At 50.1% G+C, this 16,266-nt stretch overlaps 1 protein-coding gene across 5 annotated transcripts in view; it reads right to left on the reverse strand.

Annotated features, from left to right (window-relative positions):
- Nucleotides 1-939: 939 nt before the first annotated feature.
- Nucleotides 940-16,266, reverse strand: part of SNX5 (sorting nexin 5) — a 16,174-nt gene continuing 847 nt past the window's right edge. For 2 of the 5 annotated variants that reach the window (XM_044442879.1, XM_044442878.1), the window contains exons 2-13: nt 12,406-12,510; nt 10,671-10,781; nt 9,210-9,331; nt 8,246-8,369; nt 7,890-7,985; nt 6,530-6,635; nt 6,363-6,438; nt 5,675-5,714; nt 5,084-5,170; nt 3,819-3,978; nt 2,794-2,879; nt 940-1,474 (exon numbers count right to left, since the gene is read on the reverse strand). In XM_044442879.1, coding sequence (XP_044298814.1) covers nt 1,424-1,474; nt 2,794-2,879; nt 3,819-3,978; nt 5,084-5,170; nt 5,675-5,714; nt 6,363-6,438; nt 6,530-6,635; nt 7,890-7,985; nt 8,246-8,369; nt 9,210-9,331; nt 10,671-10,781; nt 12,406-12,510 — 1,164 coding nt within the window. In that variant the 3' untranslated portion in view covers nt 940-1,423. Of the gene's footprint in view, nt 1,475-2,793; nt 2,880-3,818; nt 3,979-5,083; nt 5,171-5,674; nt 5,715-6,362; nt 6,439-6,529; nt 6,636-7,889; nt 7,986-8,245; nt 8,370-9,209; nt 9,332-10,670; nt 10,782-12,405; nt 12,511-13,531; nt 13,662-13,702; nt 13,755-13,811; nt 14,579-16,266 lie in introns of those variants that run through there. The other 3 variants (XM_044442880.1, XM_044442881.1, XM_044442882.1) reach the window with 3 other exon arrangements.

The following is a 16,266-nucleotide window of genomic DNA, read 5'->3' on the forward strand; positions in this document are numbered from 1 at the left end:
GGTGCGGCGCCGGGCGGGCCTCCCCACGGCCCCCCGGGGACGGAGCCGGGCTCAGCCCGCGGATCGGCGCCGCGGTGCGTGGGGTCCCGGCCGCGGCTCTGCCCGTGCCCTGCCGCACGGGCGGCCCAGCCCCTTCGCCCGCGGGCGGCGCTTCTCGGGCAGGCCACCCGGAGCTTTCCCGGGAAGCACCACTGGCTGGCCCCGGCGGCTGGGGAAGCGCTGCTCCGCTCCCGGGCGAGGACCGGGAAGAGGCAGCGGCTCTGGGCTGCCCGCCGTGCCCTCCCCAGGCCAGCCCGCCGAGCCAGGGCCCGGCCGCCCAGGGGCTGCTGGAATCGCCTCCTGCCCGAGGGAGGGATGCAGCCCGTGCCGGCCCGTGGCCCCGGTCCTGGCGCGCTGGACCCGGGCCACCTTGGCCAGACCTCACAGGCTTGGAGGAATTGAGCGTGCCGCCGGCTCCGGGCTTGGTGGCTGGCAGGAGGTGCAGGGGGCGAGCTTTGCCTGTGTCCCAACTGCTGTGCCCCGAGGTTGTTTTTGACTTGTGTAGAAGGCAGACACGGTGAGCACAACACACTGGGATTCAGTGGCTGCTGGGCAGCCTGCTAACGAGCGGGTTCCACCGACACACCAACCCAACGAGGACGCTGTAATGCCGAGTCGGCGCCACGCCGGCCAGTTCAGATCTTAAGCTGGCATGGAAGACCAGACAGTTTCCAGGGATCGGAAATAAGATGCTCTATAGAGATTTGGGACTACAGCTCCCAGTTGCCTCAACCACTGGCTGGGACTTCTGGGAATCATAGTCCAGGACATCTGGGAAGGGCCAGGTTGCCTGGTTTCCATCTGTGAAGTGACAACAGCTGCCTACCTTTCAAGTAAAGAAAGGTGAGAAGGCATCTAGTTCAGTTCAGTGCTGTTAAGACAATTTAATCAAGACCATCCTAATGGTTAGACATCTTTTATTTTGCATTGTCCAAGAGTGTATAAATACTGAATCCAAAATAATTGCAACAGAAGTCTATGAAATGGAATGTTAGAATAGCTGCTTATAAAACTGCAAAAACTTTTTCTGTAGTCACTTGCAAAATAGTTCTGAGATAGTTTTAGCCCTGTGCTAAATTTTCCATTACACAAACTCCTTGGCAATCCTAAACAGCTTTCGCAGAAGCGAGTTTCCACCACAATCGCAATTCACCAGTTATCAATGCACACGCCATATGTCCTCTTGGAAAAAAATCACACAATGTTAATTGCCGTTTGAGAAAATCTATATATAGTGCAATATTTATCATTAGTAGTTATATCACTAGTGGCAGCCCAGGAAGTGTTCAGCCAAACACGGCAATCCAAGGAATCCGAGCTAGAAAGGCGTCGCTGCACTGCCAAGGGTCTCCCCTGCTCCTCTCGCGGTCGTATCCTGAGGCCTTCAGTTGTTCTTGAACAGGTCAATGCAGCTTTGCACAAGCAAAACGTGATTCTGGAAGGCAAAGGGGATAAGTGAGCTTGGCAGGGGAGGTGGCCAGACACCAACCTTCCCCATTCAATGCATTCGACTTTCAGAGGGGATCCGGAAATCCGTTGGCAACACTATACGCGATCCCCACACGCGATCCCCACACGCAAACTACCAGGCTGTGGGCAACTCGGGCCTCTCCAGGGACTTGGGCCACACGGGGCAATGGCTCCAGTCGGTGCTGAGCATCAAGGCATCAGGAGGGTCGCAAGCAAGCTGCCCACCCCGATCCCCAAGGAGCACCCGTCCCTCAAACAAACAACAGACATGCGGGAGCAGGGCGCGCGCTCAGCGGCTTGGGTGTATCCGCACCCCATTTTCAAAGCTTAACTGCACCATCCTGTATCTTCCCACTAATGAGCCTCCCTTGTCACTTCATAGCTGACCTTTTTATTCAGGCTAAAGACAGAGCCTAACTGGATCAGAACTGAGGCCCATCTAGTTCAGCGCTCAGTACGCACGGTGGCAGCCCAGCTGCTCGCAGGATCCCTCCAGCAGGACGGGGGCCAGGCCTCCTGCTGCCCAGCTCCTCAGCAACGGGTGCGCGCAGGCAGGCCGCCCCTGGCGAAGGAGGCAGCCCACGGCCAGCAGGGCTGGGCGCCTCCGACAGCCTCCTCCACCACGGATCTCTCCAACTGCCCTTTAAAGCCATCCAGATTGACGGCCTTCTCCACCTCCCACGGCACTGAATTCCAAAGTTCACACTGTGTGAAGAAGGACTTCCTTTTATCTGTCCTAAACCTCCTTCCACTCGACTCCATGGGATACACCTAGTCCCCCTCCCCGCACATCAGAATGCCCTTAAACCTTTCAGGGTCAAGCTGGGCATGGAGAAACCAAGAGAACCATGGAATGGGATGATCCTAACACGACTTAAAAGGCACCGATTTCTGTGGGATTTCATTGCGGACGGCCACCTCTGTTGCAGGAGGTTCGCCATGTCAAAGAAAGCAAGAGATTATAGCTCGGCGTACAGGTGCTACCGGGTCTGCAGCTCACCTTGCTCACCTTTGCCCTCTCATTCAGGTTGATCCAGTTCCCAGGCCTCTCATCGGCTAGCTCGAAAGACCAGCCAGCTGAACCTTTCCCATCCTGACGCCCTCCGGATTTTTTTGCTTCTGCTCCCAGCGGCCCCACCTAGCCTGGCCACTGGTCAGAAACGCTGGTAGCCATAGCCCAAAATGCCTGGAGGGCACCAGGAGGTCGAAGGCAGAAGCAGGTCTGGAAAGGTCTCACGCGTATGGCAAGCCCTGCCTGCAGCCCGCTTGCACCAGAGCACATACCTTTGCGTGCTTAATCTCAAGTTCAGTCATTTCAATCAGATTTTTACGGAAAGCCGCTACGCGCTTCTGCTTGAAGCTGTTCAGTTCTGCCATTGAGAGGAGAGAGACAGGACAGGTTTGCACACGCAGTCTCCAAGGGTCCCTCACTCCATCTGATTTTGCATAAACTTAACTTTCTTTTAGGAGGACAGGCGTTAGGGAGGAAGTTTCTTTAATCAGAGGCAGAAAAGTGAGCACGAGAGCTGTCCTTCCAGAGGGCGTGTTTTGTGTTTGCATCTCTCCGAGTTTGGAGGCCTGATGTTTGTAGAAACATGATCTGCACTGTCTGTATTGGGCCTTAATAATCTCAATCCCATAAGCCTCCAGCTAAGCCTCCCTCCAGACAAAACTAAACCTAGACGGCGATGCCCTGAACATTTTCACTTCTCATGGAAGCGGAAAGCAACTGAGCACAGATGCATGCGAGTAAGGTTCTTGGGGGGCTGCCCTATTGGCTTTTGTTGTTTAAAAAAAATCCAATTTAATTCCTTGCATTGATTGTTCACTTGCTGGAAAAAACTGTACCAGGAGATAGTACAATCTTATTTTTTAACCCCTGCTTAGTGTTCCAGTAACAAAAGAAGAGGCAGAGGAGCCGTTACTGAAATTCACAAGCCTACCCCATAATTTCACCCTCCCAGTTTGTGTCAAGTGAGGCCCCTGGAGCCTTTTAAAACACAGCAGCCCTTTGGCCACTCCTGCGATCTGAACATTGCTCCTAAAACTTAAGGCCAAAAAGGGGGGGGGGGGATTTTGCCAGGACCAGTTTTATCTATTGCAATCATCACCACAAAATGGAACCGCAATGTGCAATGTGTCCCCCGCCACCCCCCACCATTAACAGATCGAACAACAGTAGCTAAGGATAGATCTTTCTCTTTGGCCATGTTCCTGAACTTTAGACTAACAACTCTCCGGCATAACGCGTCAGGTACATAAACACAGTGCAGGGCTTTAACCCGAGAGGATCCCCAAGATCCCCTTACCTTGCCTTGCAGATTCAGAAAGTCTCTCGAACCTTTGACAGCATGCCAGCTGATGCGCTTCTGCTATTTTGACATCTTTGCTTTTCAGCCTAGCTTTATCTAGAGCTTTATTTGAATGTTCATAGTCCATGAGGGCCCGGGTACGTCTGTGCAAGAGATCCTGAGTGGATGAAGTTATAGAAGAAAACATACGGGTTTGAGGGAGAGAAAACGATTCAGTCCAAAAGCAAGACTCCAATTTTATTTTAACTGAGGTTTAACGAAAGCAGGCAATGCAACAATGCATCATTCCAGAATGTGAACTGTGCAGATGCAGGACCAAAGTCGCTAGAAGGGCATTAATAACCAGGCACCACACTTCTGCTAGTAAGTCCCATTTCCTAGTGATTTTCTAAGTCTCAGTCTACGCATCAGAAACTGGGACATCCAGTTATGGGCTGGAACAGTCCTGCTAGACGGTGGCTTGGCCAACTTCCATCCGTGCCCTTGACTACCTTAGAGGAATCAGTCTCCAGCAGCAACCCGAGTCCCTAGAACAAGGGGACCAGTGCAACCTTTCAGGTCGTCATGCTATGAAGAGTTAATCAGGAGTTGCAATTCCTTGACACAGCCTAGTTTTTAATGGGAGTGAAAACATGCCTGAGAAGTTGCAAAGGGCCCATGGAAGGTGTCCTCCTCGGTCCGCACAACTATATTAATATTGGCACCAGAACCAGAAAGGCCCCGGCCAGAATGGGCTTTTTAGGCCCTGGGCCGTGCTGGGGAGAGAATTCAAGAAGGACCTCGTATCCTGGGCCAGCCGGTGCAAGAGCGGAAAGAACCCTGGAATTCTTGCAGACATTTCCCCCGTAAGGAGATCGGGCAACTATCCTGCAAGGAGGAGGAGCCATTGTCCCAAGACACCTGGAAATCACCTCGTCTACAGCACCTAGCAAATGCGAGCAAGGAGCTGTCCTCTCACGCAGAGAAGCAATAGCTAAGGCCATCCAGAGGCCATCCACCCCTTTGCAACTATTGGCACGAGCTCACCTGGGAAGCTCATGTTCGGAGAGAAACTGTGTAAATATCAGGGCTTTAGAGCGGACACTCGCTCTAGTCTCTGCAAGAGTCCTGGACACATGAGCTCCAGCACTGCAGGACAGGGAATGCCTCCCTCCCTCTGTTAGGTTGGAAGTTCTGTCTCTCTTCAGAAATACAGAGTAGGACTGGGAAGTAGCAGGAATAGCTGCTGTCCGGACCACACGGGGCTGACGTGTGCGACTCACCTTTGCTGCTTCTATATTGAGCATACAGTTTCTTAGTAACTCAGACAATTTCAAATCTTCATCAGAAGACACACGATTCTCTACTTTCTGTGGAGAAGATGTCATAATTAAAAATTATAAGGACCGAATTTTTGCTATGACTTCGCACATGCCGAGTGTAGTATCTCCAAATGGGAAAAAATACTGCTTGGACTTAAAGCACATCCTGCTTTTTAGAAACTTTATAAGTTGTCCACTGGGATTGTTTATCAGCAGCAAGAAACTCGTTAAGAGGGGAGGCCCTCGTGTGTGTTCTCACTGTCCCTGAAGTCTGCCTTAGCTGAGATGAGGGAGAAAAAGCTTTCTCTGAGGTGTGGGATTAGTAGCTCTTAATAGCGTGTCTTCCTTTTCAGAAACGTTTAGACACCTGACCCGAACTGCCCCTTACTGTCATTATTTTGAACTCTTCTGCTTTTGCAGGTAACGGTTTTATCTTGCCGTGTTAAGGTATTTAGATTTTACAATTTGATTTCCAGCATTTCTAATAAACCATGGACTACTTTTTAGAGAAGGCAGGGTAGAACTCTTATAAAATAAGTACAGTTAAGTTACCCGGAGTTTCTCGAAGAGTTCTGAAATTTTCAGCAAGTACCTGGGGAGGAAGAGAGTTTGAAGAGAACGTTAACGGTGTCTCCCAAATCCTGCATTCAAAGTTTGCTTGAAAACCTAACCCTAACCCTGCATTTTCCCTTCCCAGCTGCTCAAGGCAGCTCACCCAATTTGCCACCTCCACACAATCTGATGCTCACACCCCCCTGAAGTCATTTGGGCCGAGGGTCCGTGACTGGCCCAAAGTCACCCTGTGAGTGTGGATGAAGCATTAATTCCCCCAAGGTTTTTCTCCTGCAAGGAATGAGAGTCTGGCCAGTGAGGCCGAGCTGTAAGTTGTCCTTTGTTTAAGGGCAAACTTTCCTTAAAGTAAGCCGTTTAACCTCTGGGAACTCCTCTTGATTGCAGACCCAGCAACTTTCCAGTTACCGTTATTCTTTCAGGTTAGCTTCTTGCTATCAATGCGGCTCTCGCTGACAGCCTGGAAGCTCTTAAATTCCCTATCAACTTGGTAGTGGTAAATTTGTATCCTCCCAGCTGCTTTTAACAAAAGAAAAAGATACCAGGAGAAGTAATTATGGATCTTGGATCTCATATACAGCGTAGACCTTCACAGACTCATTCCCTGTGACAAAATTTGAGAATGGCTGTTAGAACCATTTTTTTTTTAAGAGAAACGGCGTGGACTTACTTTTTAATGACAGTCGGCTCGTCCAAAGCCAGGCTATTCAAGGAAGCGGACGTATGAATATAATCGTCTGCAACATCTGTTGAGGCAGAACGAAAATGAGTTTTCAGTCTTGCACCTGAGCAGTTTAAAAACACCCCAAGGAAAGGATTTCTCTGATGAAAAGTTACTTTTATGGGATCGTGTCATCTTGTCTGCCTTTGCACACGTGTCCTTGACTCTGTTGTAGTAGTTTACGAGAAACGTCTTCTCTTGTTCGAAGAAATCATCCACCTCCTGCAAAGAGAGATGTTGGGGCGAGAATGGGACCCCAGGGGGCAGGCAGAGCAAGTCCAGGCAAGACGCTGCTTGCACAACGTGAAAAAGGCCGGCTGTGTGATGTGAGGACTCAGGCTGGTGGAGCTGCGCCAACACCGTTCACTTCCCAGTGGGGCCCTTCCAGAGGAGAACTCCTCAGTGCTTTCGCTCACACAAACCAACTCCTGCTGATCTTACTTTTACTTACACTAATTTAATATGCCCAGTATGAACCACTAAGGTTGCAGAAAGATCCCAGCTCCAAGGTGGCTACACCTGTTTGAGCCAGCGAGTTCTTAATATGTCTATTCTCTTCCATGCTTCCCTAAGGTTGAAGGTTTTTCTACGGCATCTTTAAAAAACAAAAGCAGAATGCCAATAAAAAGCTGAGAAAAAGGACGAGGAGGAAAAACCAGGGATTACAGATGCAGACGCACTCATCTGCACCTTAAGGGGAATATCACAAATCACAGCTGATGGCCTAAAGTATGGAGGCCAACGGGCACCCAGTCCAGAGTGGAAGGACAGAGGCAGCTGTCCCATCCCCCACCCTCCCGGCCTTGCATCTCCGGTTTTTCCGCAACATTTTTCTAATGCTGTCATCTTCTCATTTTTGAAAGCAGCTTTGCTAGGAGATGCACCACCCAGTCGGCCTGTTAGTCGCCGAGGGCAAATGCCACCGTGCAGAAGTGGGCTTTGGCTTCAGCAATGGGATTCCCTGCATCTGCCAAGGAAGATCCCTCACTTATTCGACCTGATTTGGCTTGACTGAGAGGCACAGTGGAAGCTGTTTTGTGAGCACCATCTTTGCCAGTGGCTGCCAGGGGCCACTGGACTTCGCCCTCAGCCTTCATGCAGTCTCTTCACTATTTCGTGGATCGTTCAGTACACACACGGCATCTCTTGTAATTTCCTTTGCTAACTCCTAAAACATTTTCCCAACTGTCCGATATTTCATGACACTCCACCAGATGTGGAAAACCTCACATTACTAGTCAGACATCTCCAGTACTTAACAGAATTAGTACGATTAGCACAATATGATTTTATTTAAACAATTCTTTAATTGCAAGATTGCTTGGAATTGCTAGACTTGCTCCTCAGCTATAATTTCTACAGTGAGTTGCATGTGTTTGCAAGCACCCCAAACATCTACAAAATGGTCTTCCACACCTCTGGGTGCTCTGTCGCCATCTGCTTCAAGAATACTGTAAACTTCACAAGAGATCTTACCTTAACCCCAGACAGAAGAACTTCATCAGCACTCTTTACCACAGTTCTGAAGAAGGTCCCAAACATTTCCTTTGTGTTTTTCCTCCGAACACTGAGCTGCAAGAGATATTCGTTAATTTGAGAAAATACTGCAAAAGTCAGATAGTTGTAGATCATAAAAAAAGATGGGGATATTGCCACACACAATGCAAAGTTTCTCAGTTTGGGCAGTACAAAACGGGAAACAAAGGAGGACAAACCAGGAGGACAAGCTGGCTTTGGGTGAGCCACTGACCGAGTGTGTGCACAGATTCAGTTTTTGCGGGACTCAAGTTTGGCTTACTTGCCCTAACAGTCTAAGAGACAAAATTCCTTACATCCTGGTCATACTCAAGGAAGACATGGAAGTTGTGATCTTGTCTGAGAAGAGGGTGAGCAGCGATCTGCTGAAGGAAGACTTCATGGGATGTCACGGTCTTCTTGAAGACAGCGAGGTATTCCCTGGAAGAAAGGAACCCCTTCTGAAATGAGGGCAGCACACGCCATGCTGCCTGCGCTCCAGCGTGAGGCCCCGAAGGAGAGCAAGTCACCCCAGTGAGCAAGCTGGCTGGCTCCTCCTTGCTTGGTACCATTCTCGGGATGCCCACCATCGAGCGCTTTCTCAAACGTTCAGCTGCTTTAATTGCTTGCATCTTTAAAGCTGCGGTTGTTTCATGGCGCCAATATTATAGCAGCTAAGCTGCTTGGAAGGCTTGTGCAGGGCTGCTCCCGCAGTTCTGGTGATTAGAAGCACACTGCGTAATGTCATTTCATTGACGCCCTGAACTGTTCTATAATCCTAAATTGCCCGTTTAGAAATACTGTGCTGAAAAATGACAAGGAAATGTTCTTGGGATAGACTTGGAAGGATAAGCTGATTTTCACTTCCAGCCGACTGGTAGGCTTTACCTGGAATCCTGCACTGAGCCAGGGGCTGGACCTGATGAAACTCTCCCGTTCTGTGGTGATTTGAGAAAGGGGTTGCTAAGGCGACAAGGCCAAGCTGTGACCCCCGTGGAGGAATGGCAAGGCATGAGTGAGGTGAAAGAGCAGTGTGCAGAGCACGTACATCTTGCCCCGACCGCGGTCTCTCTGGCCGCCCGAGAGCACGATGCCAACAGGGAGGCTTCGGCACACATTTAACAAACCAATCATAAAATACTGTGGAAAGGTCAGTGCACATTTAAAAGGCTTGCCAGGCTGTTTAGCACATTCGACCTGGGCACTCTAGAAGTCCCTCTCGAACTGGGGCAGATCCATCGGAAAGGCAACAGATTGTTCTTTGGAAGAAATCACACTCACGCTTCCAGCTCTTGCTTCATTTTGGCAAATTCCTCTTTTAGCATAGTCATTTCCCCTTCCCCAAGCTTATGCATCTTCTCTCGAGGGCCATCGAAGTCGGGCTTTGCCGGTGCTGGAGGGATCTTAAGCAAAAAGAACACTGGTAGCAACAAGACTATCCAGGCAGGGCATCCCACAGGAATTGGTACGGGAGCGCTGTGAGAATGCAGCTTCAGCGATCCTTTTTCTGGGAATAGCAAGTCCTTGGCACTCAAGGTAGTCATTCAACGTCTTCTCCAATCAGCGGGACTGGAGTTTAAGGATACCCAGGAATGGGCGGGCAATGCATGGCCAGTTAAATAAGAAGAGTTCAGTATATTTACATTGAAATGTAATAGTAAGGATGGCATGACCAAATTAAAGCACCATGAGGGAGCAAAACCTGGCCATCTGGATCGCATACTCTGGGGACCAATATTTAAGGAGTGCCTTTCCCTTCTTGCTTATTAAGTCCAGCCCTCAGCAGAGCTGTTATCAGTCTAAAAAGTCAACAACAGCATCCGCGAAAAGCCACTGGAAGCAGCATCAGACATTTTAACTGCTCTTTTAAGCACAGGGCTGTGGGCCTCTCGGCTTCCTCCGTGGGAGAAAATGCCACAGAAAGGAGACATCCTTGCAGCACAGCGGTGCTGCCATCAGGCCTGGCTGCCCGGTGCCCGACGGCCCACCTGCGTGAGCCACACCTGTGGGCATCCCTAGCCACGGCGCACCCACGTAATCTCCAGATGGGGATGTCTGCCCCATAGGAGAGCCAAGTAACTGTCCCTCGGACGACTGCCCTCGAGTTTCAGACTGTGTTAACCAGAAAGCAATGCAAAGCTGGTTCAGAAATGTCCTGCTCAGGGGCTGAGATGAATGCCCCCGGCGTCTCCTTAGCACAAATGCCAAGTTTCAAGTCCTTAAGTTATGTGGTCTTGCTGCTGGACCCAAATCCTCTTTTAATATTTCAAATATGACAATGCGCCAGATTTATTCACCTAATAGCTGCGCATCCCACCTTTGACTTCTGCAGCAAAGGGCACTGAACACCAAATAACAATGCACCATAATGTTATAAATATTAAGCTTTTCTTAAATTGCTCAAGGTGAAATACTGGAAAGCCGTAACAGCTTGTTTTAGGACCGTCACTGAGCAACTTTAATTCAGAATCCAAAATGCCTGAACAAATGTGTGCCAATTCTGACTGAGCACTTGGAATGCGGGAACAAATACTGGCCGAGAGGGACTTGGATGAATGCCTTCACAGAGTCTGAAAACCGGAGCCGGGGGGGCTACGTCCTTGCTGGATTTGACCTGCCACGTTCCGGGGAATGACAAGCCGTGCTTAAAAGCCTCTAAGTGAAGAAGGGAGAAGCAAGCAAGGATGACTGCGGTCTATTTATTCAGGATGCCACCAACTCATTCTGAATGCAAGTACTTACAATTAATCCTGCATACTCTTCTGCCTCGACAAATGTGTCATGCAGCCACTCGAAATCTTCATGCTGCCTCGTGACAGAGAATTCTGTGCCGTGAAAGCCGGGCAGTGTGGTCTGAAAGCAAGCATCAAGCGCTCACGCCCCCTTCCTGTTTATTCACCAACACAGTTCCATGATTCACACAGTCTTCCACCCGCCTCTGGTTGGCGCTGCCCTGCCAAGGCAGCAGGGGGTGAGCTTACAAAGAGCAGGCTGGAACAAAGGCGCCTTGGAGGGTTTGGGAAGGTTGAAAAGCAGAGCAGCGAAGCTCCGGGGTAGGGGAAAGCGCTCTCCGTGGCACCCAGCAGCACCTTCAAGTCGCACGGAAAGAGGAAGGCTGTCTTCCTCATATATGGGATGGCATCAGGGCATAAATCTTTAAAATTGTCTACACGCTTTAGATCACTGATCCTGTTCCAGCTTGATTAAGTGGTTGGGTGGTTGAATAAAGAGAAGCTTCTAGCAGGATTCCTGAACCTGATAGAACGGGAAGGTTGCTGGAACTAGTTTTTCCTCTCCAAAAAGTTCGGAACCCCCGACCCCCCACCGAATAGTTTTTAACACTGCGTTTCAGGGATAAAATCAAGCTTCATCTGGAAGTAAATATCAACTAATCACTAGTCATTTGCAAACTAAGGTGTGCTAATCAGGGCAGACAATGTATTTTATCTTAGCACAACTGCAGACTTGAGCAGAGGTTTGTTTGCTTTTTTAAAATTTTGGCCACTGGTTTTATTTTACTGTTTAAAGAGAAGGAGCCAGAAAGACACAGTACACAGTATGAGTGATCTCTTTGTGAGACACGACAACAAGGACAACTCAGATACCAGCCGGGCACAACAAACCAGTAAGGGATTCATAGGTTCTATACTGGACAGGAAGGGGGGTTACTTTGCTGTGATGTGCTATGTTGGGATTCTTTTTTTTTCCCTTTTTAAAGAAGTAATTCCATCTCCGGCTGTTTGTGTGTTTGGGAGGATCTAAACCCAGAGAATAGTTGGGAGCGGTTTAGTAAACTGGCCTGACTTACTTGTTTAGGGGAAAACCTCTGTAATCCCATTGTTTTTTAACAGTATGATCCTATAAAACTACTCAAAAGTAAACCACACTCTGGGACTAGGTAGTGGGTACAGGAGAGGTTTCGGCCTTTTTTGTTTCTCTAAGTCAAAGCTGCCCTCAGTGCCGTCTTTGGTAGAAATCGGACAAAACAGAGGCCAAAGAAATTTGCCAAAAAACATGTCCTGCATATTATCTGAACTGCACCGTTTGGTTCTCAGAGTCCTCAAGGCCCAGATGCCTCTCTCTCTGACTCCTGGCCATGCAAGCAATTCCCATCCCGCTCTGTCCCGAAATGCTTGTGGTTTGCCTGGCTCCGGGAGAGATTTGGCCGTCTCCTCGTCCTCGGGGGCCTGGTTTTGTCTTTCTCTACCGTTTGCTTTGCTTTGCCACTCAAGGCTCCTTCGCCCTGGCTCGTGTTCGTTCTGCCGCGCAACGTTGGTAGACAAGGCAAGGCAGCGCAACGCTGCACACTGCCAGAGAGGCAGTTGCGTGGCAAACTCCACCAGAAAGGGCGGTGCTGACGCCGGGCCCTTGCCTTCCCCCTCCCAGGGACAAATCCAGAGCTCAAGTGTCTGGGTTGCTGAATACGGCAAGGCTGCGGCTTCTCCTCAGCTCTGACCTCCCCATTTTGCCATCCTACCTTCGTATGGACCGTGAACTTCACTCTGTCTTTTTCACTGAGGGCATCAGGGATGTCAATCTGTAGGGATGGGTCGGTACTGAGATCCACAGACACGGTGCTCATCTGAAACGAAGAGGAGATTTAGAGGCCCAGACCCTGCAGCGAGAGCTTGCCCCAGTGGGTCCCAGTCCTGCAGACCCTTTGCAGGGAGGGCTGAACTGGGACCGTGGGGCAGGAGTAACAGCGCCTTCAAAGTCACTTCTGGGTCACCCCCCATTGAGCAGCACCACCGTTGCTCCAGGGTTTTGGCATGAAAATGGTGTTTAAAGCAGGCACTTAAAAAGGGGGAGGATTCTGCATATGGTTACTCAAGGGGAAACCTATTAGCAGCGGAAGAAGGCTGCAGGGAAAGTGAGATCAATAACAGAAACCACTCCGTTTCTATTCCGCAGCTGTTCTTGACCATCTTTTTCTGGGTTTGAGGCTTCTGCAATATTCCTTACATCTCTGGAACGAGTCTGTCTGATCTAACTGGGAACTCTACCATGCTAATAGCTGCCTTAAGTAATGTGTATTTTTTGTTTCTGTCCCCAGTTCTGCTGAATGAATAGCTCGAATGAATATCCCATCGTGACCACTTCTCTTGGTAAACCAACAAGATGAAAGGTACTGGGAGGGCCTGACTCACTGAGCCGAGCGGTCTGTTAATTAAGTAGATTCACTGATTTTAATAAGGCCAGCTCTCGCTTTGCTTCCTGGAGGAATTAACCGCAGGGATTGACATATTCCGGCTGTACCTGCAACCAAGCCGTCCTTTCTACTGGATAGCTTGGAAGCGATCACAAGAGCAAGAGTGCAACCTGCGTGTTTATCAACACAGGAATTGTCCACATTTGCACGTCACAGGAAGGCCGAACTGAGCAGGCTAGGCAGTCGGTCGCCCCCACTGGGCTCCTCCTGCAAGCCGCAGCGGATAAGCAGAGCGCATGAGCCTTCGATCCGTGGCGCATTTACTGCGATGCTTGCAATAGCGCCAATGTTCCAATAAACAGAGCAGCTATCACCGAGTGCCTGCCCATCCAAAAGACAACAAATGCACCCAAATCAGAACCCGGATTATTAACGGGGAGGGTTACTGCTGGACCTGAACTGGGAAGCAAACGAAGTCAGGATACCAGTTAGAGTGAGGGCTCGAGCAAACTGGAGGACCCCTGCGTAGAAGTGAGTGGAATGGGTTCCTTCCCAGCTCAGTGGATATGGGCTTGCAGCTTTAGCTGTAATACAGGAAGATGCATATTGGATGATGTCACATTACCTCTCGATTTCCTGGGCCACTCTTTCCCGCTTGTCTGACCTGGCTCACACGATCAAAACAAGCCACCGTGCGTTCTTTAAAGCGGGGCGTGAGGTCCTATGTCACCAACCTGGCAAGGATAGTTGTGGCATCGCAACTCTGCTCAGAGGCTTATTTTGATTGTGTGTCCCGGTTGTCTGCCCTTGCCCAGCCTCTCTTGCACAAGACAAGAAATCCAGCTGTAGACTTTTTGCTGTCATTTGCAACTGCTACATCAAAGCCATCGGGTTTAGTTTTTTGAAGTATTCCTTTTCATCAGCTCTGCTCTGTTGTCTTTCCGGTTTAACTCTGCCTTGCTTGGACAAAGTCCACCAGATAAACAGAGAACAACAACAATCCAACCCAGCCTGAGGATTTTTGCATGTGGAAGTCAGAGAAACTGAATGCAAACACCTCTAAAAACCATGAGCTGGTACTAGGCTGAACAAAGCCTGCCTTTAACTGGTAGGTAACTTCATTTCCATGGGACCTCAGGTAGATTTAAAATGTTTATGATGGTGAACTGTCCATCATAACTGTCCATTTATAACTGTGAAAGAAATTCAGTATTTTTTAGTTCAAAATTAACGTCAATGCTAATAAAAAAGGCTTATAGTATATTATATTTATATAACTATAAACTATTATACATAAAATATGTTAACTATTAATTGTATTATTTCACTTAAGGAAATGAATATAGGACTTAATCCAGGGAAACCAGATGTTGATAAGCTACGGACATGCTAAAAATATTACCTACTCTGATTATTTTGGTCATTTTAGCCCACAAGCCTACGCATTCTTGCTTGGGAATAAGCCCAGGCAGCTCTGGAGGGTGTAAAAATGTAGTAAATAAAATGAAAATGACTGACTACCATGAGACTTGCAGCTCAATCTTCTGTGGGCTTGCTTGGAAGCAAGTCCCATTAGCGGGCAAGGCGTGGGCCCAGCTAAGCCCCCGTGGATTCAAACAGCGGCATTCCCCATCACGCAGAGTGTGGGTCTGTCAGGCTTGTGGGGCCGGGCATTGCCATGTGTCAAGCATGGAAAGCCATGGCCGCACATCCACAAGTCTCTCCCAGTGGCACGAAGTGAGCAAACCATGCGCCAGACTTGCTTGATTATTCACTGTATTTATATATGGCCCCACAGCGGTCTCTCTGCCCAGCTTGGGGGTGCTCGAATTATCACTTGAGTCTGAGTGGATTCAGTGGTCAGGAGCACCTTCCTTCACCCACAATTAATTTACCAACTTCATCCATAACTGGACAACCATACCTGGAGAGGGGTTACCACCCATGCTCCAGTGATCTCCCGACTGGACTGCTGTAACATGCTTTTCATGGGGCTGCCCTTGAAGACAGTCCGGAAACATCAACCAGTGCAAAGCAGGTGATGCGACCCCTCATGAAAGCCAGTCCACATGCTTGCGTCCCCCCCCAAACTGAATCACCTACATGGGCCACTAGGATCAATTTCAGCGGCTTGTTCCAACATATAAAGCCCTAAATGGCTTAGGACCGGGAAACGTGAAGGAGCACCTGGTCCCACAGGTACCTGCTCGGCCCCTAAGATCAGTTTTGGAGGCCCTTTGGAAGGAGCCGCCTCCAAGGAGGTAAGGAGGAAGGCAAACAGAAGGGGGGCTTCTCAGTCACTGCGCTCCACCTGTGGAACAGCCTCCCGAAAGTAGTTCACCAGGTGCCTTCACTCGTCTTTTCAGCGCCAGGTGAAAGCAACTTTATTTTCCAGACATTTCACCAATTGAATTTGCTTTGCATAATTTCCAAGGTATTCAGTTTTTATACAATTCTCCTGTTTTAACTGGTACTGTTTAAATCTCTGGCTCCTAACTCTCAGCTGTCTGTTGCGTATTGTCACTGTTGCTGTATCTTGTGTGCTTTTCTATCTCAGTTTTGTTGTTTATTACTGGATTGCTATTTTGTGTTCTTATCCCGTTTCAATTGTTCTGCTGCAAATCCACTTAGGGTCCTCCAGGACCAGCGATGCAGAACGGAAGTTTAATCAAGTAAAGACGTAGCTCACGAGGGCTCTCCGGGCGGCTTGCGACAAAAGCGACCACCGGGACAACAAAACCTAAAGCCCATTCCAGCAATGCAAAAGTGGACGCAGCAGCAGAGATTGCGACGGCCTGCAAGCCACTCACTCGGCTGCCGAAATACCTGTCAGTGGTCCGCCGTTGGCCGCCGGGAGCTGCCGCGCCGAAGGGGCGCCATGTCAGCGTCGGCACGACCGCGGCCGGCCTCTCGCGGGCCCGGGACAGAGGCCACCGCTGGCCCGGCGTGCCTGCCCGGGAGGGCGCTCCGGCCGTGGGAGGCCCGCGCGCAGAAGGCCCCTGCCCGCCGCGCCCCCCACCGCCGGGGCACGGCTCCACGGAGGCGGCCCAGCTCCCGCGCCTGGCCCGGCCTAGGCCGTGCGCCCGCCCCGCGGCCTCGCTGCGCTCTTGGGGGCCGCAGCTGGGGGACCGGGGGCCCCGGGGGCGGGAGGCGCCCCGCGGCTCAGCGCCACCGCCCCCCGCCGTCGCC

This window comes from Varanus komodoensis, unplaced genomic scaffold (assembly GCF_004798865.1).
Source record: "Varanus komodoensis strain SLA01 unplaced genomic scaffold, ASM479886v1 scaffold40, whole genome shotgun sequence".
Classification (NCBI taxonomy): domain Eukaryota; kingdom Metazoa; phylum Chordata; class Lepidosauria; order Squamata; family Varanidae; genus Varanus; species Varanus komodoensis.